Genomic DNA, 27,914 nt, shown 5'->3' with positions numbered 1-27,914 from the left:
TCTCCCTAGTGTAGTTTTAATTTCCTGTTACATGTTGGTTCTTTTTTTCTGTTTGTAAGTAAGGTGTGTGTGTTTGTATGCATGGTGGTGGTGGTCTTAAATTATTTTAGATTTATAGAAAAATTGCAAGTGTAATAAAAGAATTCCCAGATTCCCCAAATGTTAACTTTTATTATTACATTGTTTTATTCTGTCTCTTCCTCATCCCCACATTATTTTTTTAACCTAGTTAAGAATAAGATGTAGACGTGATTTTTTTTCTGTCTCTAAATACATTAGTGTGTGTGTTTTCCAAAACAAAGAATTCTTTTAATGACCACAGTTATCAAAGTCAGGAAATTAATACTGATACAGAACTGTCCTGTGATGTACCAAAGTTCTGTTCATTTGTTGTTTTTGTTATTTAATAGAAATCTGTTCAAGTTCTCTAGACATAATGCTAAAAATATTTAACGTAGAGTTTTGCTCTACTATTTGAGAACATATAAACTAAATTTTGCTGTGTTACTTTCGTGTTTTCACTTAGATATACTTTTTTTTTTTTTTTTAAATCATTGTTAAGGAATTGAACCAAAGCTAAATATCCTGGAAATTGTTAAACCTGCGGAAACGGTTGAAGTAGTTATTGATCCAGATGCTCACCATGCGGAAGCAGAAGCACATCTTGTTGAGGAAGCTCAAGTGATAACTCTTGATGGCACAAAACACATTACGACCATTTCAGATGAAACGTCAGAACAAGTGACCAGATGGGCGGCTGCACTGGAAGGTTATAGGAAAGAGCAAGAGCGTCTTGGGATACCCTATGGTAATAAAATACGTAATAATTATGTTAGGTAGAATAATATTTAGGCTTGACATAGAAGACACTATGGTGAATAAGTTTAAATATCGAACTTTCAGGAAATAAATAGATTTTCTGTGTATCTTTTTTTTGGACTGTTAATACATGATGGTGCTGGGAATACAATGATACACATTTTTTAAAAAATCCTGCCCTTAGGGCATTCATAATTTAGAGAGAGAAACAATAAATGAAAAGAAGTAGTTTCCATAAAAGTGACATATTTTAAATTGTCAATAACTGGTATAAAAGGAACATATTACTAGAATCTCAAAGGGATCATAGTGATCTGGGGAGAAATTGGGAAAGAGTTTATTGTAGACAAGGAAACTTCTGGACATTTGAGACAGGAAGTGTTTATGCAAAGCTGAGAGGTGGGAGTGTGCTGAGTAGTAAGAAGATATAGTGGGTGAGGAATTATTCTGTACCATTATAGAACTGATTCTGATTGATGCAGCTGACAATTGAAAATGAATGTGGCAGTGGGATGTGATGTAAGTTGGAGGGGGTAGTTTCCGTGTGTCTAGGTAATAACATTTAGGTTAGCCTAGACCAGGTGATTGCTGTGGGATCAGAAAGAAGGAAATGAATCAAAATAGTGATAGGACTGATCAGCTGGTTGATGGATTGCATGAGGCTAGAGAGGGGAGAGTCGAATATTTATCTAACTTCTCAAGCTCGGGTGACTAGGCTATAATAATATTGATAAGAATTGGTTACATCTTCATATTTCCTGAGCTAGGCACCATGGTAAATGCTGGGCTTTCAGTGGTGCATAAGAAAGACAGTCCATGCCTTCTAAACCTTTGTGGGGAAGGTAGGAAAGTCTGGTATTGGAAAGATTTTTCAAGAGAAAGTGTTGATAGTGCTTGATTTTCAAGAGTACATATTCAGTTGAGGGTCACCAGGAAGTAGTTTCAGGGGCACAAGATTTGGACTGGAGATAAAGGTATTTGTTATCTGGGATGAAGTCACATTGAGTTTGTATTAAAGTCATAAAAAAGTAGGTGTAATCTCTGGTGGAGAGAGAGAAAATGAATGATAACACAGTGCTAAACCTTGTCAACATTGAGGGTTTAGGAATAGGACATTGGGGAGACATGAAATAGCTTACCAGATAGAAGAAAAATAAGAATTGTACATATATAGTGCCATTGAAATTGAGGAGGAGTTTCAGATGGTCATAAGTCTCAATGCTGCTGAGAAACTCAAAGAATGCTGGCTGAGTAGTATCTACTAAATTTGGTCATCAGGGGCTCATTGGTGAATTTCAATACAAAATAGCTATTGGAGGTACAAAACTGAATTATAAGAAATAAACATTGCAGAAATGGAAAAAAAATGAATATTAACTTGGTGAGGGGGCATTTCCTACAAGGTAATCATGTATTTTATTCTTTCATTTGGCTCACTGGAGAGCAGTTGTGCTTTTTTTTTTCTCAATAAAATTCCAAACTAACTGATGTAGAAACACATGAACCCATCAAATTTTAGATTAAGGAGTTGAAAAGGAGCTAAGAAGAAAATGGAGTGTAAGCATCGTTTTATTTCATATAATGAGTTCACTTACTTGCGGGGGAAAAAAAAAACCTGTCTGGATCTCATCTGTGTTTTTGTGTGTGTGTTGACAAGTTAACTGTAAATTGTAATATCTAAGATGCAACTAGGCTAATGGTAATATGTTTGTCTTTAGATCCCATACAGTGGTCCACGGACCAAGTCCTGCATTGGGTGGTTTGGGTAATGAAGGAATTCAGCATGACTGATATAGACCTCACTACACTGAATATTTCTGGAAGAGAACTCTGTAGTCTCAGCCAAGAAGATTTTTTTCAGCGAGTTCCTCGGGGAGAAATTCTCTGGAGTCATCTGGAACTTCTCCGAAAATGTATAAAATTGAAACCATTATCTTATTTGCATTATAACTTAAGTTTAATTGTATTTCTTTATAACTTTGTTTTCATCTTAATTGTTCATTGCTAACAGCAGTAATTAACATTTATTGTGTAAGGCTGTGATGTGCTAATATGTATATATAATCTCGTTTAATCTTATACCAAAGCCAGAGATCATTACTTTCCTTATTTCTTCAGATAGGAATCTGAGGCTTAGAGAGCCCCCACAAGGTTATAGAACTAGGGTATGGCAGAACCAGGATCCAAACCCAGGCAGTCTAACACTAGACTCCAAGTTCTGTTCTATCCAAGTAAGATTCTGTGCCTTGCAATTAGCTCTGTTCATATATTCTAGTTGTTGACTTCTGGTTCATCAGTCAGTTCTTTCATTGATGCTCATCTTTTAGAAATTTACGATTATTTGTTCACAGATGGCTTCTCTCTCGTCCTCTTCATTATGGGGATTAAACCTTTTAAAATTTCTTTCAGTCGAATGGGATTTTAAGGGAGAAAGGGGAGTATGCAACCCATCATCTTGAATTGGAAGCCACTGGTTACAGTGTTTCCGTGTTGCTCAACAGACATTATTTTGATGATTAAAGCTGTCCAACCAAAAGAGCTCAAATATATGTAAATTATTTTGTTTGAATTTTAATCCATGTTATATTTCGGTGACTGTTAAAATATTAGTAGTAACCCATTCCCTGACATTGTTATATAAATCAGAAACGCTGACCAAAGAACATATTTTTCAGAATGAGTGACTAGGACATGCTGACTTTGTTTTTATAATCACTGTGGATGAAAATATAAATGGTAGCATTTCATCCTACTGTGTATGCAATTAGGGAACAGTTCTGGTGGAGGGATTTTTCAGTCATTTAATGCTTAGGATTTCATCTGCTGTTGAATTAAGAAATAAGCTCAGTGGAGAGGCTTTCCTTCATTGTTTTATTGGCACTATCTTCTCTTGTATTGCTTCTATTAAATATTAGGAGGAAAAGTATTGAAAAGATTTAGTAGATTCATTACATTTACAAGGTTTATTTCTAGTTTCAGTTCCCATTAGATAAATAAGTTGAATGTTCTAGTTGAAAGTTTATCCTTGGTGTCACAGGTTTTCTTCTCCCTAGAGCTTTTTAGATGAGTAAGGTAAATTCTGAAATATTTCAGGTTTTTAACATGTGAGTCATGTTTACAGAAACATTTTCTTGTAGGAACTCTCAAGACTAGAACAAGGACAGTGTTTAGACTGCAATTTGGTTTTTCTCAAGTTCATGATTTTTGCTGTCTATCCCAGATCTGCACTTTGTTGTTTCTCTCTGGCTCTCCTAGGGCTTCTCAAATGTTAAAGTTCACTCAGAGGCTTTTCCCAGCACAGGGGGCTGTGAGAAATCTTATGTATCTTTCCATCTTCCTGCAGTAGAATGGGTCTTCTACAGAGGAGCTCTGCTTTGGAATATTTTTGTTTACAAAAGTAACAGCCCCATGGCCTACATGAATATCTTAAGGAATTCCTTGCTTATCTGTCCATGATTCTTTGCTCTGCCTGGCAAAGAAATTCCATTGGGTTTGGAAATCTAATTCTCAGAATCTGGGAATGGGTAGGGTGATATGTAAGGCTATGTCTGGTTGACTTTCTGTAATTCACAAGCCTAGCTTCTCAGAACAGGCTCCTTGGGACACAGTCTAGCCCTCTGGACCCTCTTGTAGAGTGAAGTCTATAGCATGTCCTTAGTAACCTAGCATTTACTATCTGTTCCTGAGTGATTTATCAAGGAGAAGCAGTACTGAACAGACAGACCTCCTTCTTTAAGTATTTGCGTTAGTTTTCCCACCCAGGCCACCAGCCTCCTGCAGTTTCCCTTCTAGTGAAACTTGATCCAAGTCCTACCTTACATGGAGAGGATAATTAGGAAATGTTCCAGGAGTCCCAGCTCTCTATGGTGTCCTTCTTGGTGTGAATATGTCTTCTGTGGCCAGAGGCACAAAACTCAGTTTGCTGAGAGTTTTCTTTGGGACAAAGAATTGCCTTATACCTTCAGTGTTCAGAGTTTGCATAAAATTGCTCCATACACCCTAGAGCTTTTCCCCTTAGGGCTCTGCTTCCTTTATGCAGGACCAGGGTTTGAGGGCTGGAGAAGGAATTTGATATTTAGAGTGTCTGTGTGGTCTTGGACCAGCCTTTCAAAAGCCCCTCTGTTTCTGTGTTCTGCCTTCTGTTAATATCTTGAGAGTTCCCAGGAAACACACCAAACTACAGGGCTGAGTGGCTGACCTTAACAGGTTGGTAATAATGCCTGTGTAGTGTAGTGGTGACTCTTCTTTGTCTCTTTTTAAGCTAGGGTACTGTGTTCAGTCACAGTCAGGAGTTGAACAGTTTCATTTCAATAACACTTTGCCCTTTGAAGGTACTTTTATAAAATTTGGGGGAAATATACCACAAATATAAAGCACGAATTTTTCTTCAGGACAGTTGTCCTTGAGGAGAATACTCAGAATTATGAATCTGGATAAAAGAATAGTGTCTTCAACTTACTGAAAGTTAACTATATTTCAGGCATTGTGCTTCTTAAAAATATTTTCCTTTAATCCTCACAACAGCCTCCTGAAGTGGTAGGTGGGGGTATTCCATTGCATTATGAAGAAATATTAGTTGAATAATTTACTGTTGTCATACAGCCAATAAGTTAGTGCTAAGACCAGAACCCAGATCTGAGGCTAGTCTCACTTAATTGTTTACATTCCCAAACTCGGGACCCCCAAAGAAAGCTCCCATCTGACAAGTAGGAGTCGGATCTCTCTTTAGTTTGCCGGTCCTCTTCAGCTCTGTGCTTGGCGTTTGAGCCTGGTGTGGCATTCTCAGTAGAACTGTGTTAGAATCCCAGGCCCCAGGACTCAGCTCGATACACAGGTGACTGCTGGTGGGTGCAACTTCAGTTGGAGAGAGAAGCATCCAAGTCTGTGATGGGCACTAAAAACGCTGAAGGGATGTAGACTGGCAAGTGTAACTCTTATCTGAGAGGTGAAGAATAACATTTCAGTAGGAAATAGCAAGGGATGAGTAATGAATGGTTCTCTAAACGGTTATATTAGGACCTTTTACACTGTAACTCATGGGGGTTTTTGTTTGGTTTTGGGGTTTTTTGGCTGTACTGCACAGCTTGTGGGATCTTAGTTCCCCATCCAGACTGAACGTGGGCCCTGGGCAGTGAGAGAGTGAAGTCCTAACCACTGGATGACCACGGAGGAGTTCCCTTCACTATACCTCATTTGAGACCTGAATTTGTAGACGTGTTAAATTACTTACTTCATTTGTGACACAGAGAACAGCTGTAATTCCACTGAAAATCTAGCTACCTATCTTTAGAAGAAGTATTCTAAAGTTAAAGCAGTTTTTTTTTTTTTAATGGGTATTTGATCGTGCATACAGCAAATTGTGATGATCTCTCCAGTCATCTTGAAAGAGCCTTTTTTAAGGAAGAAAATGTATCTAAATAATTTCACTCTGGTGATCTGATCTTGAATATTTCCTGTTTTACATAAAGCCTAAATAAATAGCTTTATAGTAGACATTTTCAAACCCTGATCCTCTGAACAACTTTTCTGAACATTGAATTGGAGCTTTCTTTCTGTTGCATCTCTTAAAAATATCTATTCCCTGTAAAATGACTGTGAAGTATTTTTTAGGTTCTTAGGCCAATAAGTTTCAATTATTTGATGTTTTGCTTTTTTGTTTGCTTGGTTTTTGTTTTAATCATGGAGGGTGGTGGTTATTTTTTTTTTTTAATTGAATTTACTGAATTGGAGTTTGCATTTGTGGTTTAAATGAAAACAAAAAATTTTTATGTGTGTTCTTCAGATGTATTGGCAAGCCAAGAACAACAGATGAATGAGATAGTTACAATTGACCAACGTGAGTATTCATGTGCCCATAATATAGGGTTGATTTATCAATAAGACATGTTCCATTTAGTACTGCAAGGTAGTAAAAACAAAAGCTAATTTATAAATTTTGTATGAAATGTTTTAGATATACAAAGACATTAAGTGCAACCAACATCTGCATATACCATAAGAGAAAACTTTGTATGTTAAGTAGATCCCATTTTAAATGACTGCCCTGAATTTAAGGTTTCTTATTCTATGCATATTTTATATTTTTGTGAACTTTTATAACTGTAAACACGTTAGGGCATTAATTTATAAATGTATAAACTTTTGGGTAAAGATGGTGATATACTGTGTGAACGTCATTGAATGAGTATCTGTAAGAATGTGTGTGAGATTCTCTGGTTGTGATTTCGTGGGATTCTACCCTTTCAACTTTACTGGATATACTAAAGTTTTTCTCAAAATGGTGGTATGTTTGTACTCCTGTCAGCAGTGGAACATGAATTCTCATTTGTCCTCATTCTCCAAAATTTGATAAACCATCTCTTACGAACAAATATTTTTAAAAAATTAGATTTTTTAAAACCTTATCTACTGTATATATATCAATAAGTTTTTCCAAAATAAGGAAACCAACTTTTTATTCACTTAAGATTCATAAACAATAATGCAGACGTTATACCTTATCCTCTGAACTTTTGTTGAGGTAATTAGGCATCAGTTAAACTAATTGCGTTTTATTTTCTTTCAGTAGTTTTTTCTCTGTCTGTACTGGAAGGAGAAAAAAAAAAAATTTCCCCTTGTCTTGCTTTGCAGCTGTGCAAATTATTCCAGCATCAGTGCAGTCTGCTACACCAACTGCCATTAAAGCTATAAATAGTAGTGCAAAGGCAGCTAAAGTACAAAGAGCTCCGAGGATTTCAGGAGAAGATAGAAGTTCGCCTGGAAACAGAACAGGTATTTTTGCATTGTCATCTGATATTTATAAAATTTGTCAAATTGTGTATATTTTATTTCACTGTATGAAAATGTGACTTTTTCTCTTCTGGGACTCCTATGATTCGAGTGTTGGGTCATTTGACATTGTCCCAGAGGTCTCTGAAGTTGTCCTCATTTCTTTTAATTCTTTTTTTCTTTTTTCCTCTCAACTTCATTTATTTCTACCATTCTGTCTTCTACCTCACTTATCCTATCTTCTGCCTGTTATTCTACTGTTGGTTCCCTCCAGAGTGTTTTTGATCTCATTTATTGCATTATTCATTATTGATTGACTCTTTTTTTATTTCTTCTAGGTCCTTGTTAAACCTTTCTTGCATCTTCTCAGTCCTTGTCTCCAGGCTATTTATCTGTAACTCCATTTTGTTTTCAAGATTTTGGATCATTTTTACCATCATTATTCTCAATTCTTTTTCAGGTAGACTCCCCATCTCCTCTTCTTTTGTTTGGTTTGGTGGGCATTTATCCTGTTCCTTTACCTGCTGAATATTTCTCTGCCTTTTCATCTTGTTTAGATTGCTGTGTTTGGGGTGGCCTTTCTGTATTCTGGCAGTTTGTGGTTCCTTTTTATTGGGGAGGTTCCTCCCTGTGGGTGGGGTTGGGCAGGTGGCTTGTCAAGGTTTTCTGGTTAGGGAAGCTTGTGTCGGTGTTCTGGTGGGTGGAGCTGGGTTTCTTCTCTCTGGAGTGCAATGAAGTGTTTAGTAGTGAGTTTTGAGATGTCAGTGGGTTTGGTGTGACTTTGGGCAGCCTGTATATTGAAGCTCAGGGCTATGTTCCTGTGTTGCTGGAGAATTTGCATGGTATGTCTTGCTCTGGAACTTGTTGGCTCTTGGGTGGTGCTTGGTTTCAGTGTAGGAATGGAGGCTTTTGGATGAGCTCGTATCAATTAATGTTCCTTGGAGTCAGGAGTTCTCTGATGTTCTCAGGATTTGAACTTAAGCCTCCTGCGTCTGGTTTTCAGTCTTATTCTTACAGTAGCCTCAAGACTTCTCCATCTATACAGCACCGATGATAAAACATCTAGGTTAATGATGAAAAGATTCTCCACAGTGAGGGACACCCAGAGAGGTTCACAGAGTTACATGGAGAAGAGAAGAGGGAGGAGGGAGATAGAGGTGACCAGGAGGAGAAGAGGGGGAATCAAAAGGGGAGAGAGCAAGCTAGCCAGTAATCACTTCCTTATGTGCGCTCCACAGTTTGGATCCCTCAGAGATGTTCATGGAGTTATACAGAGAAGAGAAGAGGGAGGAGGGAGACAGAGGTGGCCAGGAGGATAAAGTGGGGAAACAAAAGGAGAGAGACAGATCCAGCCAGTAATCAGTTCCTTAAGTGTTCTCCATCGTCCGGAACACACAAAGAGATTCACAGAGTTAGAGAGAGGTAGAGAAGGGGGAGGGAGGAGATAGAGGCGACCTGGGGGAGAAAAAGGAGAGTCAAAAAGGGGATGGAGCAATCAGGCCAGTAATCTCACTCCCAAGTAAAAATGGGTACTGAAGGTTGGGTTCTTAAAAGTACAAAATTGATAACAAAACCAAAAAGCAAAGATTAAAAATCTAGAGTAGGTTAAACTCTCAAAAATACAATATTAAAAAAATAAAGTCTCAAAAATTATAAAAAATATATATGAAGTTTGCTTTAAAAATAGGGTCTTTTTTTTGCAAGGTAATAGGTTATAAAAATGAAAAAGGCATAATAGAGAACTTAAAAATAAAAAACATTTTTTTAATTTAAAAAATGATAATAGTAAAAATATATCTAGGAATTTATCTGGAGCTGTTGTGGGCAGTTTGGGTCAGTTCAGATAGTTCCTTGTTCAGCTTATACGTCTCAAGATCTATAGGCTCCTTCCAGTGTAGTTGGTGCTAACTACAGGGTTTTAAATCTGTTGCACCTGTCACTTCCAAAGTGGTTCCCTCTATTTTGGCTTCTGTTTGCTGGTCTCTTCACTGTCTAATTTCTGCCCTGACACAAGGGGGCGGTGGTGGACACTTTTTTAGGCTCCCTTGTTCAGTCGTGCTGTAGGGAGGGAGGGACGCTACAAACAAATATCACTGGCGTGTGTGGGGAGTACTGGCAGTGTCTCGGCCACACTGGGTTTGCCCCCGCTCACAGCATGTGTGCTTTCCCAGTCTACACTGCTCAGGCTCTAGGCTGCTCTGCAGGGGAACTGTCTGCAGGGGCCCTGGGTTGTGTGCACTTCCCAGGTCTGAGCCACTCAAGTTCAGGTACTCCACAAAGGCACAGACTCGGTTGGGCCTGCGTTTTGTGCCCTTCCCAGGTCCGAGCAGCTCAGGCAACCAGGTGCTTGGCGAGCACACTCTGCCCAGATGGGAGCTGTGTTTTATCGCTTCTCCCACCCCAGCCTCTCAGGTGTGCCGTGTGTCTCCTCTGGGGAGCTGATCTCTGGCTGTGACCCTCCCTGCAGATGTCAACCATCCAGGATCCCAGGAAGTCTTGGTTAGCAACTGGGAGCCTGCTCGAGGTTTGGTAGAGAATGCCGTCTCTGGGGCCGAGTTTGCCCCTTGCCTTCCAGCTCTGGCTGGCACCCGCCTGCCTCCCTGTCTCCAGCGAGGGGTGGGCCAGTCCAGAGCCGGCTAGCTCTCCTCCGGTATTCGCTCAGTCCTTTGTTCTGTGAGCGGGCTGGCAGTGCCTTAGGATAGAGCTTTTCCAGGGAAAGTTCTCTCTCTCTTTTTTTCCTCTCTCTCTCTCTGGCTGTCTCACAGTCTGGGTTGCTATCTCATGTTTGCTCCCTCAGATTGCCCTCAGGTCATTCAGGCCCGTTCCTTACCCTAAGCAATGCAACCCTCTCCTCCCTGTTCAGCCCCCACTTGCTGTTGGCGGGTTCCAGCGTCTGGGCTACTTCTCCGCTGGGAGTTGCCATTAGGCACATAATCTGTGAGTTTTATGTACTGGCTAGTTCTCCGCTGGGAGTTGCAGTTAGGCATGTAATCTGTGAGTTTTATTTATTTATTTTTCCTCCCGGTTATGTTGCCCTCTGAGATTCCAAAACTCCCCACAAACTCACAGGTGAGAGGGTTTCCTGGTGTTTGGAAACTTCTCCTCTTTTAAGACTCCCTTCTCAGGATGGGTCTCCGTCCCTAACTCTTTGTCTCTCTTTTTGTCTTTTGTATTTTGTCCTACCTCCTTTCAGAGACAATGGGCGGCCTTTCTGGGTGCTTGATGTCCTCTGCCAGCATTCAGAAGTTGTTTTGTGGAATTTTCTCAGCGTTCAAATGTTCTTTCCATGAATTTGTGGGGGAGAAAGTGGTCCCCCCGTCCTATTCCTCACCGTCTGAGGACTGCCCCCTGGACTTTTTCTCTAAAAATACTTAGTGTTTGTAAAAAGAAGTTTATGTTTTTATGTGGCTGAGATACGAACCAAAGGACCTGTTTGTTGTCTTTCACCCTCTGAGAGTCCATAGCATTATGGTCAGTGCTTGCCATTCTTGTCAATTTCTAGGGAACAATGGCCAGATCCAGCTGTGGCAGTTTTTGCTAGAACTTCTTACTGACAAGGATGCTCGAGACTGCATTTCTTGGGTTGGTGATGAAGGAGAATTTAAGCTAAATCAGCCCGAACTGGTTGCACAGAAATGGGGACAACGTAAAAACAAACCTACAATGAACTATGAGAAACTTAGTCGTGCATTAAGGTAAGCATTTTAAAAGTATCAATCAGTCGTTTCTAAAAAATGGCTTCTTATTTGTATAAACATTGTTATGTAATGATGTTAAATTACTTGACTTACGTTTTCTTTATATAAATAAAAAAACTAAAAATGTTCACATTCATGTTAAAAATTACTTCTTAAAAGGTTTCTAGTAGTAATTTGAGATATGTAGAATTTTTTAAAAGATGATTCTAGATTATTTGTTTTTATCTGATTAAAAACATTCACCACTCTATTTAAAACCAGCATATTTAATCTTTGAGGTTTCTGGTTTTTTTATTAACAGAGATGCTGTCATTTTGGCATAGGTGCATTGAGTGTTTGTAAACTCTAGGAAATACATAGATACTGTCAATTTTTATAATTAGATGCAAAATGTTAACCCATTTCTCTGTTTTTCCTTCCCCCCAGTCAGCCTAAATCTGAATATTCAAACTTTTTCATCAGTTGAGTTGAAATAGAATAATTATTTATAATTTCTCATAAATGGTATGAAAGTTTTGATGTAATTAATGTCAGAATTTATGCTTACTACAGTGATGGAAATTCAGTATGTGCACTTAAGTATCTGAGAAGTATGAATTATGTCCATTTTTTTGGAAGAGGGAATTTGATAAAGCAGTTCTGTGAATTTCACACAGAGTATGATTTACCTCTCATCATTAACACATGCAACCTTTCTATCCCCTCATTCCATTGTAATTATATAATTATGCGGAATACTGGTTAAATCCGTATTCCTTGTTATAGGATCGTGACATTCAAGTACTGTTACCTAGTTTATCATGATAATTTTTCTTTTCCACAATGACAGTTTGTTTTCCTTAGCATATACAAGTAACTAAAATGCTTTATTTTCAGTGTACTTATTACTCAGTGTCAGACACTTTGCTAACTATCTAAAGATCCTTTCTGTGTAATCAGAATTAAAACTGTCATTTTTGACAGCTGATGTGCTTGTGTACATGCTGCTAAGTCACTTCATTTGTGTCCAACTCTGTGCGACCCCATGGACTGCAGCCACCCAGGTTCCTCCATCCATGGGATTTTCCAGGCAAGAGTACTGGAGTGGGTTGCAAGTCTCCTCAAAATTACATATGAATTATTAGAATTAATAATTAAGATGTCACTTGTCTGCAGTTGGCCTGTTTCAATGCAGTAGCTGCCTGAATCAGTTTTCATAGAACTTGACAAGATGATAATAGAATTTATATGTGAATGTAAAGTGGCGATGGTCAGGGAGGCATAGTGTGCTTCAGTCCAAAGAGTTAGAAACAACTGAGTGACTGAACTGAACGGATAAAGTGTCCTGAGAACCAGGACGCCTGAAGAAGATTATCAAACTGGACAGACTTGCTCTACAGGATATAGAGACTCACTGTAACAGTAAGACAGTGTGCCGTTTGCTTGGGATAGACAGAAGACCCAAGATTAGAATTGATAACCTGAATAGAACAAAAAATATAGGAACATTTGATTTAAAGATGGCAATAGGGAAGCGACCTACATTTCAGTCAGTAGTGCTGGGACAGTTGACTATCCATATTAACTCCCTTCTTAGCATACTGAAAATCAATTCTATGTAACTTGCAGCTCTAAATTTTGAAAGTAAAATAGGGAAGCATCTGGAAATACCTTCTTGACTTTCAGTTCAGTTCAGTTCAGTCACTCAGTCGTGTCCGACTCTTTGCGACCCCATGAATTGCAGCACTCCAGGCCTCCCTGTCCATCACCATCTCCCGGAGTTCACTCAAACTCATGTCCATCGAGTTCGTGATGCCATCCAGCCATCTCATCCTGTTGTCCCTTTCTCCGCCTGCCCCCAATCCCTCCCAGCATCAGAGTCTTTTCCAGTGAGTCAACTCTTCGCATGAGGCGGCCAAAGTACTGGAGTTTCAGCTTTAGCATCATTCCTTCCAAAGAAATCCCAGGGTTGATCTCCTTCAAAATGGACTGGTTGGATCTCCTTGCAGTCCAAGGGACTCTCAAGAGTCTTCTCCAACACCACAGTTCAAAACCATCAATTCTTTGGCACTGAGCCTTCTTCACAGTCCAACTCTCACATCCATACGTGACCACAGGAAAAACCATAGCCTTGACTAGACGGACCTTAGTCGGCAAAGTAATGTCTCTGCTTTTGAATATGCTATCTAGGTTGGTCATAACTTTTCTTCCAAGGAGTAAGCGTCTTCTGATTTCATGGCTGCAGTCACCATCTGCAGTGATTTTGGAGCCCCAAAAAATAAAGTCTGATACTGTTTCCACTGTTTCCCCATCTATTTCCCATGAAGTGATGGGACCGGATGCCATGATCTTCGTTTTCTGAATGTTGAGATTTAAGACAGCTTTTTCACTCTCCTCTTTCACTTTCATCAAGAGGCTTTTTAGTTCCTCTTCACTTTCTGCCAAAAAGGTGGTGTCATCTGCATATCTGAGGTTATCGATGTTTCCCGGCAATGTTGATTCCAGCTTGTGCTTCATCCAGCCCAGCGTTTCTCATGATGTAACCTGCATATAAGTTAAATAAGCACTGTGACAATATACGGCCTTGACGTACTCCCTTTCCTATTTGGAACCAGTCTGTTGTTCCATGTCCAGTCTAACTGTTGCTTCCTGACCTGCATACAGATTTCTCAAGAGGCAGATCAGGTGGTCTGGTATTCCCATCTCTCAGAATTTCCACAGTTTATTGTGATCCACATAGTCAAAGGCTTTGGCATAGTCAATAAAGCAGAAATAGATGTTTTCTGGAACTCTCTTGCTTTTTCCATGATCCAGCGGATGTTGGCAATTTGATCTCTGGTTCCTCTGCCTTTTCTAAAACAAGCTTGAACATCAGGAAGTTCACGGTTCACATATTGCTGAAGTCTGGCTTGGAGAATTTTGAGCATTACTTTACTAGCATGTGAGATGAGTGCAGTTGTGCGATAGTTTGAGCTTTCTTTGGGATTGGAATGAAAACTGACCTTTTCCAGTCCTGTGGCCACTGCTGAGTTTTCCAAATTTGCTGGCATATTGAGTGCAACACTTTCACAGCATCATCTTTCAGGATTTGAAAGAGCTCAAGTGGGAATTCCATCACCTCCACTAGCTTTGTTCATAGTGATGCTTTTTAAGGCCCACTTGACTTCACATTCCAAGATGTCTGGCTCTAGATGAGTGATCACATCATCATGATTATCTGGGTCTTGAAGATCTTTTTTGTATAGTTCTTCTGTGTATTCTTGCCACCTCTTCTTAATATCTTCTGCTTCTGTTAGGTCCAGACCATTTCTGTCCTTTATCGAGCCCATCTTTACATGAAATGTTCCCTTGGTATCTCTAACTTTCTTAAAGTGATCTCTAGTCTTTCCCATTCTGTTGTTTTCCTCTATTTCCTTGCATTGATCACTGAAGAAGGCTTTCTTATCTCTTCTTGCTATTCTTTGGAACTCTGCATTCAGATGCTTATATGTTTCCTTTTCTCCTTTGCTTTTTGCCTCTCTTCTTTTCACAGCTACTTGTAAGCCCTCCCCAGCCAGTCATTTTGCTTTTTGGCATTTCTTTTCTATGGGGATGGTCTTGATCCCTCTCTCCTGTACAGTGTCACGAACCTCATTCCATAGTTCATCAGGCACTCTTATCTATCAGATCTAGGCCCTTAAATCTATTTCTCACTTCCACTGTATAATCATAAGGGATTTGATTTAGGTCATACCTGAATGGTCTAGTGGTTTTCCCTACTTTCTTCAATTTAAGTCTGAATTTGGCAATAAGGAGTTCATGATCTGAGCCACAGTCAGCTCCCAGTCTTGTTTTTGCTGACTGTATAGAGCTTCTCCATCTTTGGCTGCAAAGAATATAATCAATCTGATTTCAGTGTTGACCATCTGATAATGTCCATGTGTAGAGTCTTCTCTTGTGTTGTTGGAAAGAAGGTGTTTGCTATGAGCCGTGCATTTTCTTGGCAAAACTCTATTAGTCTTTGCCCTGCTTCATTCCACATTCCAAGGCCAAATTTGCCTGTTACTCCAGATGTTTCTTGACTTCCTACTTTTGTATTCCAGTCCCCTATAATGAAAAGGACATCTTTTTGGGGTATGTGTTCTAAAAGGTCTTGTAGGTCTTCATAAAACCGTTCAACTTCAGCTTCTTCAGCATTACTGTTTGGGACATAGACTTGGATTACGATGATATTGAATGGTTTGCCTTGGAAACGAACAAAGATTATTCTGTCGTTTTTGAGATTGCATTTCGGACTCTTTCGTTGACCTTGATGGCTAATCCATTTCTTCTGAGGGACTCCTGCCCACAGTAGTAGATACAGTGGTCATCTGAGTTAAATTCACCCATTCCAGTCCATTTTAGTTCGCTGATTCCTAGAATGTCGACGTTCACTCTTGCCATCTCCTGTTTGACCACTTCCAGTTTGCCTTGATTCATGGGCCTGACATTCCAGGTTCCTATGCAGTATTGCTCTTTACAGCATCGGACTTTGTTTCTATCACCAGTCACATCCACAGCTGGGTATTGTTTTTGCTTTGGCTCCATCACTTCTTTCTTTCTTGCCTTTAGTAGATGAGAAAAGACATTAAATAGAACCCAGAAGCACTAACCTAATGGAAAAGATCAATAAATTGGACTACATTTAAATTAAGAACTTCTGGCCATTAGAAACCATCAAGAGAGTTAAAGTCAAGCCTCGTATATCTGATGTAAGACTCTTACCTGCAATAATTAAAGAACTCTTACAGATCCATAGGAAATTAGGAAAAAATTAGAGATTATCCAAATGGCCAGTCAGTTTGCTGACAAAGGCCCATCTAGTCAAAGCTGTGGTTTTCCAGTAGTTTTGTAGGAATGTGAGAGTTGGACCATAAAGAAGGCTGAGCGCCAAAGGATTGATGCTTTTGAACTGTGGTGTTGAAGAAGATTCTTGAGAGTCCCTTGGACTGCAGGGTGATCCAACCAGTCCATCCTCAAGGAGACCAATCCTGGGTGTTCACTGGAAGGACTGATGCTGAAGCTTCAATACTTTGGCCACCTGATGTAAAGAGCCAACTCGTTAGAAAATATCTTGATGCTGCAAAAGATTGAGGGCAGGAGGAGAAGGGGACAACCGAAGATGAGATAGATAGATGGCATCACAGACTCCATGGACATTAGTTTGAGCATGTTGCAGGGGATAGTGAGGGACAGGGAAGCCTGCAGTCCATGGGGTCGCGAAGTGTTGGACACAACTTATCGGCTGCACCGCAATACATGCAAGAGTGGCTCAAATGAAAATAATTGCTTGTACCAAGTGTTGGTGAGGATATGTAGCAGTGGGAATACTTCTACACTTTTGCTAGGAGTGTAAACTGTGACCGGTAACCTAGCAGTTTATCTTGGATTTACCAGACAAAAATGTACATATATATTCATATGGATTCTTATAGCAGCCTTATGTTTAACATCCCCAAATCAGAAGGGGCTTCCGCAGTGGCTCAGTAGTAAAGAATCTGCCTGCAATGCAGGAGACACAGGTTTGATCCCTGGGGTGGGAAAATCCCCTCGTATGAAATGGCAACCAGCTCCAGTATTCTTGCCTGGGAAATACCATGGATAGAGTAACCTGGTGGGCTGTAGTCCCTGGAGTTGCCAAGAGTCGGACACAACTGAAGTGATTGAGCATGTAAGCATGCACGAAATCAGAAACCACCTAAATATCTTGCCACAATAGAGTGAATAAGTAACCTGTGATATACTATAGAATACTGTGGATCCATGAAAATGCACTGATATGGGTGAACCTCAAACATAATATTCCGTGAAAAAAATCCAGACCCAAAAGAGTGTATACTGAATTCAAACAGTATCATGCAAATAACAGCAAAACTAAATTACAGCACTTACAGATGCATGTTTGGGTGATAAGAATACAAAAAGCAGCAATGAAATTATTATCATGAACGAGGATTGTGCAGCCTTCTAGAGCAAGGGAGGGGTGATGATTGAGAGGGGCTGTGGAGGAGCTGTGGGGTACACGCAGTGTTCTGTGTCCTGACCGGAGTCATAGTTAACAGGTGAATGAATGTTCACTTTATAATAAGTCACTGAGCTGTTCACTTAAATCAAAATGCCTACAGTATTTTAACTGGATGACAAGCTGTTGGTAGTTTGTGGGCTGAGTTATAATTCTGTATTAGTGTAGTTGACAAAAAGACACAAGACTATGCCCAATGTGTTACATCTCCTACTGGGAAAGTGGACATAACCATTATATTTAGCTGTTCTGGAATTAGGGAAGATGACAATTTATTGCATGTAGTTTTTTGTTAATGGATTTTTGGTTACACTGAGTTACTTTTATAATAAAGTCCTACTACTGTGATAGTTATACCACCTGTACTTTTGCATGTAGTTTGTTTTGTAACAGCTCTTCATCAGATGAGTGCAAATGCACCCAAGTGGGCAGTACAGTTCTAAGATAAAGTCTCCAAAGTCTGCCAACCCAGAAGTTTTGACTTACCTTTTTCCTGCTAATTGGAATTGGCAGTGCACGTGTGTGTGTTTGTGTGTTAGTTGCTCAGTTGTGTCAGACTCTGCCACCCCATGGACTGTAGCTCACCAGGCAGTGCATAGGGGTAAACAGTCTTTTCCAAAGTGAGTATCATTCCAGTCTGTTTTATATCCATAAACCAGGCTTCTAGAGTGATTTCCCCAAGTGTACCTGTGTAGCTTTAGAAACGTTGTTTCTTTATGAAGTCTTCTTTTCTGTTTTTCTGGTCCTCTTTCTTTTTTCTTTTTTTGTTTTTAAACCCTTCTGCTTACAGTTTTGAGGCTCCCCTATTGGTTTGGAGAATTTCTCTGGAAGGAGAGCTTTTAATATATTAAAATGATAAAGATGAAGGCATAGATATGTAATAAAGCATTTTATACAAGACAGAAAAATGGACATTCCAACAACCAGAGAATATGTATATTTAAATTTTTTATTCATACAATATGGGTTCTTAATTATCACCATAGCTTCTGTTTTATAGTAGGCTATATGTGTCAGTCGTTGTGTGCTAAGCACCTTACAGAGATAATCCTTTTAATCTTCAATAATTCTATTAGGGTCCATACTTTTTAAAATCTCATTTTATAAATGAGGAATACAAGCTTAGAGCAAACAAATGTGGCTTTCCTGTAGTCACAGGAAAGACGTGAGGTTTTGATTCTTGGCACTCTGATTCAGACTCCTTATTCTTGGATTCTGTTACTGCTCCTAAGGTTTTTTTGTTTTGCTTATAATGTTTATTTTTAAATTCAGTGTTGCAGCATAATTTTTGAGAATATGTTTTTAGGATTTAGTACATAAAATTTTAGAGTACTTAGCATTGAAATTTTAGTGAATATTTTAAAGTTTCTTTGGATAACAGCATTAAATATTTCTATATAACCTCATTGTTAGTTCCTGTTGTGATAGGTATAATACTAGGTTTCTGTTTATGGAATAATCTGTGAAGTATTGTAAGAAGTCCAGATTTTAAAAAAATTTTTATATGGTCGTAATGCCGTTTTCTCTTTTTAAAGGTATTATTACGATGGGGACATGATTTGTAAAGTTCAAGGCAAGAGGTTTGTCTACAAGTTTGTCTGTGACTTGAAGACTCTTATTGGATACAGTGCAGCAGAGTTGAACCGTTTGGTCACAGAGTGTGAACAGAAGAAGCTCGCGAAGATGCAGCTGCACGGAATCGCCCAGCCGGTCACAGCAGTAGCCCTGGCTGCTGCGTCCCTGCAGACAGAAAAGGATACCTGAACCCAGGACCTTCTGGGAGTCCAAGGTCTTTCTTAAAATGTTAGAGCAAGCATTGCTCTTCCCTTTATTACTGAATTTGAATCTTCTTTTATTTCTAGACTGTACAATCTGATGCATGATTTTTTTTATAAATATTTCATACTCTTGTGAATTTGGATCTTTTTACTTTGAGCATATATTTTAGAATATGTGTATGTTAAACAATCACCACAATGTCTTTAGGCTGGTTCATTGTGGGATAGTTTGTTAACAGTCAGAAAAGCTAAACTGGTCAGTATTAATGTCTAGCCCTACCAAAAATAGCCAGTAGCATCTGAGGATGAAAAATAAATGAAGTATCTCCAGGAAACAGTCTGGCTTAACTATTAATATTTTTGAAAATATAACTGTTTCCCCTCTCTGCTGCTTTAGATGTTGCTTTACATAAAAACCAGAAAATGGAATTTTTCACAGCTGAAGCATGTATGCCTGTTTCATCTAATCAAGCAGAGCTAAAGTAATCATATCCAATAAAATTATAATATTAATAAAATTACTAAGAGTATCATGTTATTAAAATAATTTATGTATTTGCAAGCAAAAGACAGTAAAAAAGACTGGCAGAAGAGCAGTGCTGAAGAAAGAGATCCAGGTTTAAATCTGGCTTTACTCAAAAGCCAATTTTAAGGATTTACTGTATAGATTATTCATAATGTCAGGCCAAGAATTTAAATTATTACAAGAGAGACATTAAATCCTAATAAACCAACTATTAAAAAATTCTCAGATGATCTCTGTTTTTCCTGTCAGAGATTTAAAAATCTGAAAAAGTATACCTCAACCAGAAATAAAATTTTGGTTTAGTTTGGTTTGTTATGGCTCCCTTTTTTAAAAAATTAATTATCCTATAGTGCTTGTTTATTATACAAAACAGCTTTCCTCGTCTTGTGTTTCTGATGAAGACTTTAAATCAGTCAGCAGTACTTGATCTTTCAAGACATGAGTAAATTACTTGCCAATAGTTCTAAAAGGAAAATTTGACCTCCAATACAGGCAGTCTTCTCTTAAAATTTCCCATTTATTTAATTTTTTCCTTTGAATATTACATATGTGAGTGTACAAATATCTGTATGCATGTCCAGTTGGCCATCTTATATATATATATACACACACACGCATATATACACACACATATAAACGAAGACATAATATTCAAAAGGTGATATTTCAAAACTCGCTTAGAAATCCTTTAAAAATCAAATAATTCTTACATACATGAAACTCTTTTCCTGCTACAAGCCAACACTGAACAGAAATGGCTAGAAATGTCTTTTTCTTACTTGCTTTGCTTGGTTTCCTTACTTTTTTTCTCTTTGCGTTTTAAAGTATTATGCACAAATCATGATATGAGATACTTTAATCTTCTTATAGCAGAAGACTGATTCTCAAATATTACTCTATGTACCTTCTCCCTCATCATCTCCTTTAAATCCATCCCCTAAACAGCTTTATAAGAGCTCATTTAGTGCATTTAACTAACTAGGAGGAAAGGGCCACAGTAATGCAAGAAGCTATTGTTGGCAGTTGCTGCCCCCCAGTACTAAATAGTGGTTTGGAAAGAACCATAGGAGGCAGGGATCTTAGGAAGAGAGAGGAGGGGGAGGTGTGTACGACCTCCTTTTCTGATAACTTCAGATCATAATATTAAGTGTTACACTGTGGGACTACAACATGTTATGTCAGTTCACTTATATTATTGTTTCATGTCAAAGTCCTTTAAGAACAAGCAGTAGAAAGAATAAAATCTGTAATTTCCATTTTAACCTTTTTATAAACACAGAATAGACTGACAAACTATTAGTTCAGCTTGGATGCTGTGATTGCAAGAATATCAGAGTAGAATAGCAATATGATACAGATGTTCTAGTTCAGATAACAGGTAGCTGAAAAGAGGATTTTTCACCATCCTCTTATGGTCTGGGAAATTGACAAGTCAGTTACAGTTTTAAAATAATAATGATAAAGTCTACTTTTCTGTTATATTATCGAGAGCTTAAAATTAGTGACTTTCGACTTGAAATACTTTGAGGGAGACATTATGTTAAAGTTTTAGCCAAGTTGACAGATTTCCGTTATATATATCTCCGCTATGTGTGTGTGTATTTTAAGGCAAGAAATTCTCCTAGATCTCTAAAAATCAGTCTATTATTTCTTTTTTATTTTTCCCCTGTGTTCCTCAGATACCTTAAAAAAATTCTTTTCACTTTCTTCCTTTTGCAGTTTTTCTTTTATTCCTTGTTATCATTTGAACAATCAGTTGTCAAACACAATCTGATGCTGTTTCTTTTTTCTTCTTTGGCTCTCTCCATCACTTTATGCACCATAAGCAGTGAGACTAATATTCCCAGTTGATTCAAGAAACTTCCGTTACTTTGTCTCAGCTTATAAACTGTGTCTGTTGTGCTTATTGAGGTTGCAGTTATCAGAAGCCAAGTAGTCTTGTCTTTTATTGAAAGATAACTTGTAGTTTGAAAGAAAATATAACTTATGCTATTCATTCTTTGCTCTGATTTTATGGATAAATAAATCTTTCAGAGGATGAAAGATAAAATTATTGGTTATTTCTATACCATTTAAGTATAAAAATAATGAAACCTTCAGTTTTGTTTTAAAACTTTTTCCACATGAGATTCTCATTGAGCCAATTTTTATACGTATCTTGCTAGCCTGAAGTTTAGGAATTTGTGTTGGCATCAGAAAATCAAACAGATCAGGGAAAATTGCTGTGTGGTTGATTGCCACATGCATTGACTCATCACATTTATTTTTGTGACAGTCCATGTCAGTTAATTAGGAAAGATTGTTTTTTTGCCCCTGATAAATGGTGAAATTCAAGTATGATATTTCTTTAAAGGGTTGTGCCTCCAAATATTTTTGGTGAGGTCTGCTGTTTTCATATTCATCATTTTATGCTACTGCCTTTTAAAAAGAACTAATGTATCTTTGAAATAGCACAAAAATGTTTTAAATTTCAAAATAACCTGTGACTAACTTAATGTCTTCATATCTAGAGGGTATAAAAATATTGATATTTCAGTGATATTTCACTCGCTGCCAGAAAAAAATATTCTCAATCTTTTGTAAGAGGGAGGAAGATTTTTGCATACATTTTTACTCTTTAAATAAAGACACTTATACTGTCATAATAACAATTATGTATTTCTTTGTGAGTTTTTTTTTGTAATTTTACATAAGACAGTTATTTTCTATTTTTACTCAGATAAAAAAATATTTGTGCATAAAATGTAAAAATAGTAAAATGATAAAAATAAAACTATTATACAGTATATTTCTGTGTTTTTTAGAAGTTTTTTCCCCAGCATACAGATAGTCTCAGATTCCTGGGATATTCAATTCCTGGTTAGATGAAAATGTGACAGTTCACATCTGATGTATTATACATGTGATTCCCATATATTTTATTTAAAAACTATTAATGTCAATTTGGGAAGAACAGATTCCACTGAACTAAAAATAGGTGTTAGAGAGTTTAGTCTTTTTAAGAAAATAAATGAAAACCCCATAAACAAAGCTGAACTATTTCAGAATAGCAACAGAAGAAATAGTAACACTGAGTACTTATCAAAAGGCAAGTTGATGATTGTTAGAAATACTTAGTCAAGTTTGCTAGGTTTCCTTTTTGTTTTTTTTAAATTAGGAAAAATTGTTTCTTTATGTTGGCTGTGGGTGCTTCAGCCAGGAGCAGAGTGTAGAGGAATCAAACGGAAAGGAGAAAAACCTTACTTTCACTTTTGTTTATGGTCAAGCAGTGATCACATTTTAACTGAACTGCTTTAAAAAGAAATGGTTTGAGTAGAATAAATTGCTTTTCACACAATCTAGTTTTATCTAGTTTGAAGTGATGAAAATCATCAGGTATATTTGTTCTCCCAAGACACTAATTTTTTTGTTGGTACAACTGTAAAGCTTAATTTGCAAGCTAATAAGCACCTATTTAAAAGGATTTTTTTTTTTTTACTACAAGCAAACTAATTTAGAACATTGCTTTTAAAGCTTTCTGTAGTGAAAGTGAAAGTCATTCAGCTGTGTCTGACTCTTTGCAGCCCCATGGATTATACAGTCTGTGGAATTATTCAGGCCAGAATACTGCCTTTCCTTTCTCCAGGGTATCTTCCCAACCCAGGAACTGAACCCATTGCAGGCTGATTCTTTACCAGCTGAGCTACAAGGGAAGGCCAAGAGTACTGGAGTGGGTAGCCTATCCGTTCTCCAGCAGCTCTTCCCAACCCAGGAATCGAACCAGGGTCTCTTACGTTGCAGGGAGATTCTTTATCAACTGAACTATCAGGGAAGCCCTTTTATTTCCAATTAGAAACTGAAACTTTTATAAAAAGTGAATTAATGGAGGGAGGAGGAAATGAGTTTTTTAGTGGGTAGAACGTTTGTTTTACAAGATGACAAAAGTTCTAGAGATTGGCCACACAACAATGAATAGACTTAATACTACTGAATTGTACACTTATGTGTGGGTAAGATGATAAATTTTATGTGTATTTTAAAATTAAAGCTTTTATTAAATTAGAATTTAATTATTCAGTTAACTCACCAAATTAACAGAATACAGAGAATAAAAAACATTATCTTAGTAGATGGCAGGAAAAGTATATGTTAAAACTCAACATTCATTCATGACAAAACCTCTGGGCACGCTAGAACTAGAAGGGAACTTCCTTAACAATACAGAGCATGAAAAACCTATAGTTAGCATCATTCACAATGGTTTGTTTTCCTTCTAAGATTTGCTTGCTTGCTCAGTCGCTCAGTCGTGTTTGACTCTGTGCAACCCCATGGTCTATACATGGAATTCTCCAGGCAAGAATACTGGAGTGGATTGCCATTCCCTTCTCCAGGGGATCTTTCCAACCTAGGAATCAAAGCTGGATCTCCTGCACTGCAGGCAAATTCTTTACATCTGAGCCACCAGGGAAGCCCAAACATGAAGTATTCCAGGAAGGCCAGAATACTGGAGTGGGTAGCCTTTCCCTTCTGCAGGAGATGTTCCCAGACCAAGGATTGAACCCAGGTCTCCCACACTGCAGACGGATTCTTTACCAGCTGAGCCAGCAGGGAGGCCCAAGAATACTGGAGTGGGTAGCCTATCCCTTCTCCAGCGGATCTTCCCAACCCAGAAATCGAACTGGGGTCTCCTGCATTGCAGGTGGATTCTTTACCAGCTGAGCTACCTGGGAAGTCTAAGATTTGGGGAAAGGCAAATTCTGGGCTTCCCCAGTAGCTCAGTGGTAAAGAATTTGCCTGCAATGCAAGATACTGGCTTTGATCCCTGCATCAGAAAGATCCCCTGGGGGAGGAAATGGCACCCCACTCCAGTATTCTTGCCTGAAAAATCTCATGGACAGAGGAGCCTGGCAGGCTACAGTGCATGGGGTCATAGAGAGTTGGGCAAGACTTCGTGACTAAACAACAACAAAAGAAATACTTGCTGTCATTTCTAGTCCACACTATGCTTAAGACCCTACCTGGAAATAAGGCAAGAAAGAGAAGAAGCATATGTATTGTAGGAAATGAAACTGCAGAAGACATCAAATGTAATGAAACTCCTAAATAGATTAAAAAAAAAACAAAACTAGAATTAGTGAGTTTAGTGGGGTAAGATACAAGGTCAGTATACAAAACTCAGTTGCATGCTAGCAACAAATAATTGAATATTGAAATTAAAACGAAGTAATTAAGGAAACAGCAAAAGTTGTGTAAGACTAAAAAAGAAAGTGGAAAGATGTGTATCATAATTGTGAACTGGAAGACAATTTCGTAAATGTTAACTGTCTCTAATCCATAATCAACTCAAAATTCTGATGGTTTTCTTTGTAAACAAGCATCATAAAAATATATGTAAATAATATGTAAATACAAATGACCCAGATAGCCAAAATGATTTGAAAAAAATATTAGAGAACTTGATCTATCTATAGAAAGCTTTGCTATTCTTGTACTGCAAGATACAATGAGATCAGGATAGATACGGATTAGTGAATAGAATTGTCCAGAAAGACTCACACATACATGGCTAATTGAATTTTGATAAAGGTAACAAGGTTCCTGATCAGGGAAGAGATAGCCTTCTCAATAAGTGTTATGACGACTGTATATATTTATGGAGAAAAGTGAAGCTGTATCCTTACCTCATGTCACATAAAAATTGGATGGCTAAAGATGGATCAACCTAAACATAAAAAGTCTCAAACTTCTTGAAATTGATATAATGTTGTCAATTAGCTGTACCTCAATTTGAAAATAAAAACTTTTTCAGTTGCTCAGTTGTGTCCAACTCTTTGTGACCCCATGGACTGCAGCACACCAGGTTTCCCTGTCCTTCAACATCTCCTGGAACTTGCTCAAACTCCATTGACTTGGCAGTGCCATCCAACCATCTCGTCCTCTGTCGTCCCCTTCTCTTGCCTTCTATCTTTCCCAGCATCAGGGTCTTTTCCAGTGAGTTGGCTCTTTGCATCAGGTGGCCAAAGGATTGGCTTCAGCTTCAGCATCAGTCCTTCCAATGAATATTCAGGATTGATTTCCTTTAGAATTAACTGGTTGGATCCCCTTGCAGTCCAAGGGACTCTCAAGAGTCTTCAACACCACAGTTCGAGCATATCAATTTTTCATTGCTCAACTTTCTTCATGGTCCAGCTCTCACATCTATACATGACTACTGGAAAACCTATAGCTTTGACTACATGAATCTTTTGGCAAAGTTATGTCTCTGTTTTTTAATATGCTATGTAGGTTTGTCATAACTTCTTCCAGGGAACAAGCATCTTAATTTCATGGCCACAGTCACTGTTTGCAGTGATTTTGGAGTCCAAGAAAATAAAGTCTGTCACTGTTCCCAAATCTTAAAACCTCTCAAACTTGTAAAACAAGAAAGTTTTCATGACCTTGAGATAGTCAAAGATTTCGTAGATAAAGTCGTAAACAAACAAAATAGTAAAATAGACCATCAACATCTTTTGAAACCTCTCTTCTTTGAAAGACACTATTTTAAAAAAAGACAAAACAGTAGAAAAAATACAAGCACTACACTTAAACCTTCAGTTCAGTTCAGTCGCTCAGTCATGTCCGACTTTGCGACCCCTTGAATCACAGCACGCCAGGCCTCCCTGTCCATCACCAACTCCCGGAGTTCACTCAGACTCACGTCCATCGGATAGTCAGTGATGCCATCCAGCCATCTCATCTTCTGTTGTCCCCTTTTCCTCTTGCCCCCAATCCCTCCCAGCATCAGAGTCTTTTCCAATGAGTCAACTCTTCGCATGAGGTGGCCAAAGTACTTAAACCTTACAAAGTTCTTATTTCAAAAAATGTATGGATCTCTTAATAAGACCATCCAGTAATATATGGTCAAAGTATTTGAACAGACACTTCACAAAAGATGTACAAATAGTCAATAAGTGTATGAAAAACTGCTCAGTGTTATCAGACTTCAGGGAAACACAAAGTCACACTTTACTACTGCTAAATACTCATTGGAGTTCATGCACATCACCACTGAAAATGTAAAATAATAGCACACTACTTTGGTAAACACATTTTTGTCACAACCCAGCAGTTTTAATCCGAGAGAAATTTTTACCCATGAGAAATACAATATATCCACCAAAAGACTTGGACACTAACATTTATAGCAACTTTAGTGACTCCAATTGTAAACAATCCAAATACGATGGAAATACCACTCAGCAACACAAAAGATTGAGCAACTGCTTCACCAACAACTCTAGAAAAGGCATATCTAGGAAAAGCACAGAAGGCAGTTCCGTGGTCACCTAGGGCTGGGGATTCAGTTCAGTTCAGTCGCTCAGTCATGTCCGACTCTTTGCGACCCCATGAATCGCAGCACGCCAGGCTTCCCTGTTCATCACCATCTCCCGGAGTTCACTCAGACTCACGTCCATTGAGTCAGTGACGCCATCCAGCCATCTCATCCTCGGTCATCCCCCTCTCCTCCTGCCCCCAATCCCTCCCAGCATCAGAGTCTTTTCCAATGAGTCAACTCTTCTCATGAGGTGGCCAAAGTACTGGAGTTTCAGCTTTAGCATCATTCCTTCCAAAGAAATCCCAGGGTTGATCTCCTTCAGAATGGACTGGTTGGATCTCCTTGCAGTCCAAGGGACTCTGAAGAGTCTTCTCCAACACCACAGTTCAAAAGCATCAATTCTTCGGTGCTCAGCCTTCTTCACAGTCCAACTCTCACATCCATACGTGACCACAGGAAAAACCATAGCCTTGACTAGACGGACCTTAGTCGGCAGAGTAATGTCTCTGCTTTTGAATATGCTATCTAGGTTGGTCATAACTTTTCTTCCAAGGAGTAAGTGAGTGTCTTTTAATTTCATGGCTACAGTCACCATCTGCAGTGATTCTGGAGCCCCCCAAAATAAAGTCTGACACTGTTTCTACTGTTTCCCATCTATTTCCCATGAAGTGATGGGACTGGATGCCATGATCTTCGTTTTCTGAATGTTGAGCTTTAGGCCAACTTTTTCGCTCTCATCACTTTCATCAAGCGGCTTCTTAGCTCCTCTTCACTTTCTGCCGTAAGGGTGGTGTCATCTGCATATCTGAGGTTATTGATATTTCTCCCAGCAATCTTGATTCCAGCTTGTGTTTCTTCCAGCCCAGCGTTTCTCATGATGTACTATGCATATAAGTTAAATAAGTAGGGTGACAATATACAGCCTTGACGTACTCCTTTTCCTATTTGGAACCAGTCTGTTGTTCCATGTCCAGTTCTAACTGTTGCTTCCTGACCTGCATACAGATTTCTC

At 38.4% G+C, this 27,914-nt stretch overlaps 1 protein-coding gene across 4 annotated transcripts in view; it reads left to right on the top strand.

Moving 5' to 3' along the window:
* GABPA (GA binding protein transcription factor subunit alpha) overlaps nt 1–22,394 on the top strand; it is a 40,413-nt gene extending 18,019 nt beyond the window's left edge. For all 4 annotated transcript variants that reach the window (XM_027978682.3, XM_027978692.3, XM_042229952.2 and 1 more), the window contains exons 5-10: nt 563–808; nt 2,538–2,732; nt 6,602–6,655; nt 7,450–7,590; nt 11,090–11,282; nt 18,840–22,394. In XM_027978682.3, the coding sequence (XP_027834483.1) occupies nt 563–808; nt 2,538–2,732; nt 6,602–6,655; nt 7,450–7,590; nt 11,090–11,282; nt 18,840–19,068 (1,058 nt within the window). In that variant the 3' untranslated portion in view covers nt 19,069–22,394. The remainder of the gene's footprint in view (nt 1–562; nt 809–2,537; nt 2,733–6,601; nt 6,656–7,449; nt 7,591–11,089; nt 11,283–18,839) is intronic.
* Nucleotides 22,395–27,914: the final 5,520 nt, after the last annotated feature.

Source organism: Ovis aries, chromosome 1 (genome assembly GCF_016772045.2).
Source record: "Ovis aries strain OAR_USU_Benz2616 breed Rambouillet chromosome 1, ARS-UI_Ramb_v3.0, whole genome shotgun sequence".
Taxonomy (NCBI): Eukaryota; Metazoa; Chordata; class Mammalia; order Artiodactyla; family Bovidae; genus Ovis; species Ovis aries.
The sequence above is the reverse complement of the archived record's forward strand: the minus strand, read 5'-3'. Positions and strand labels throughout refer to the sequence as shown.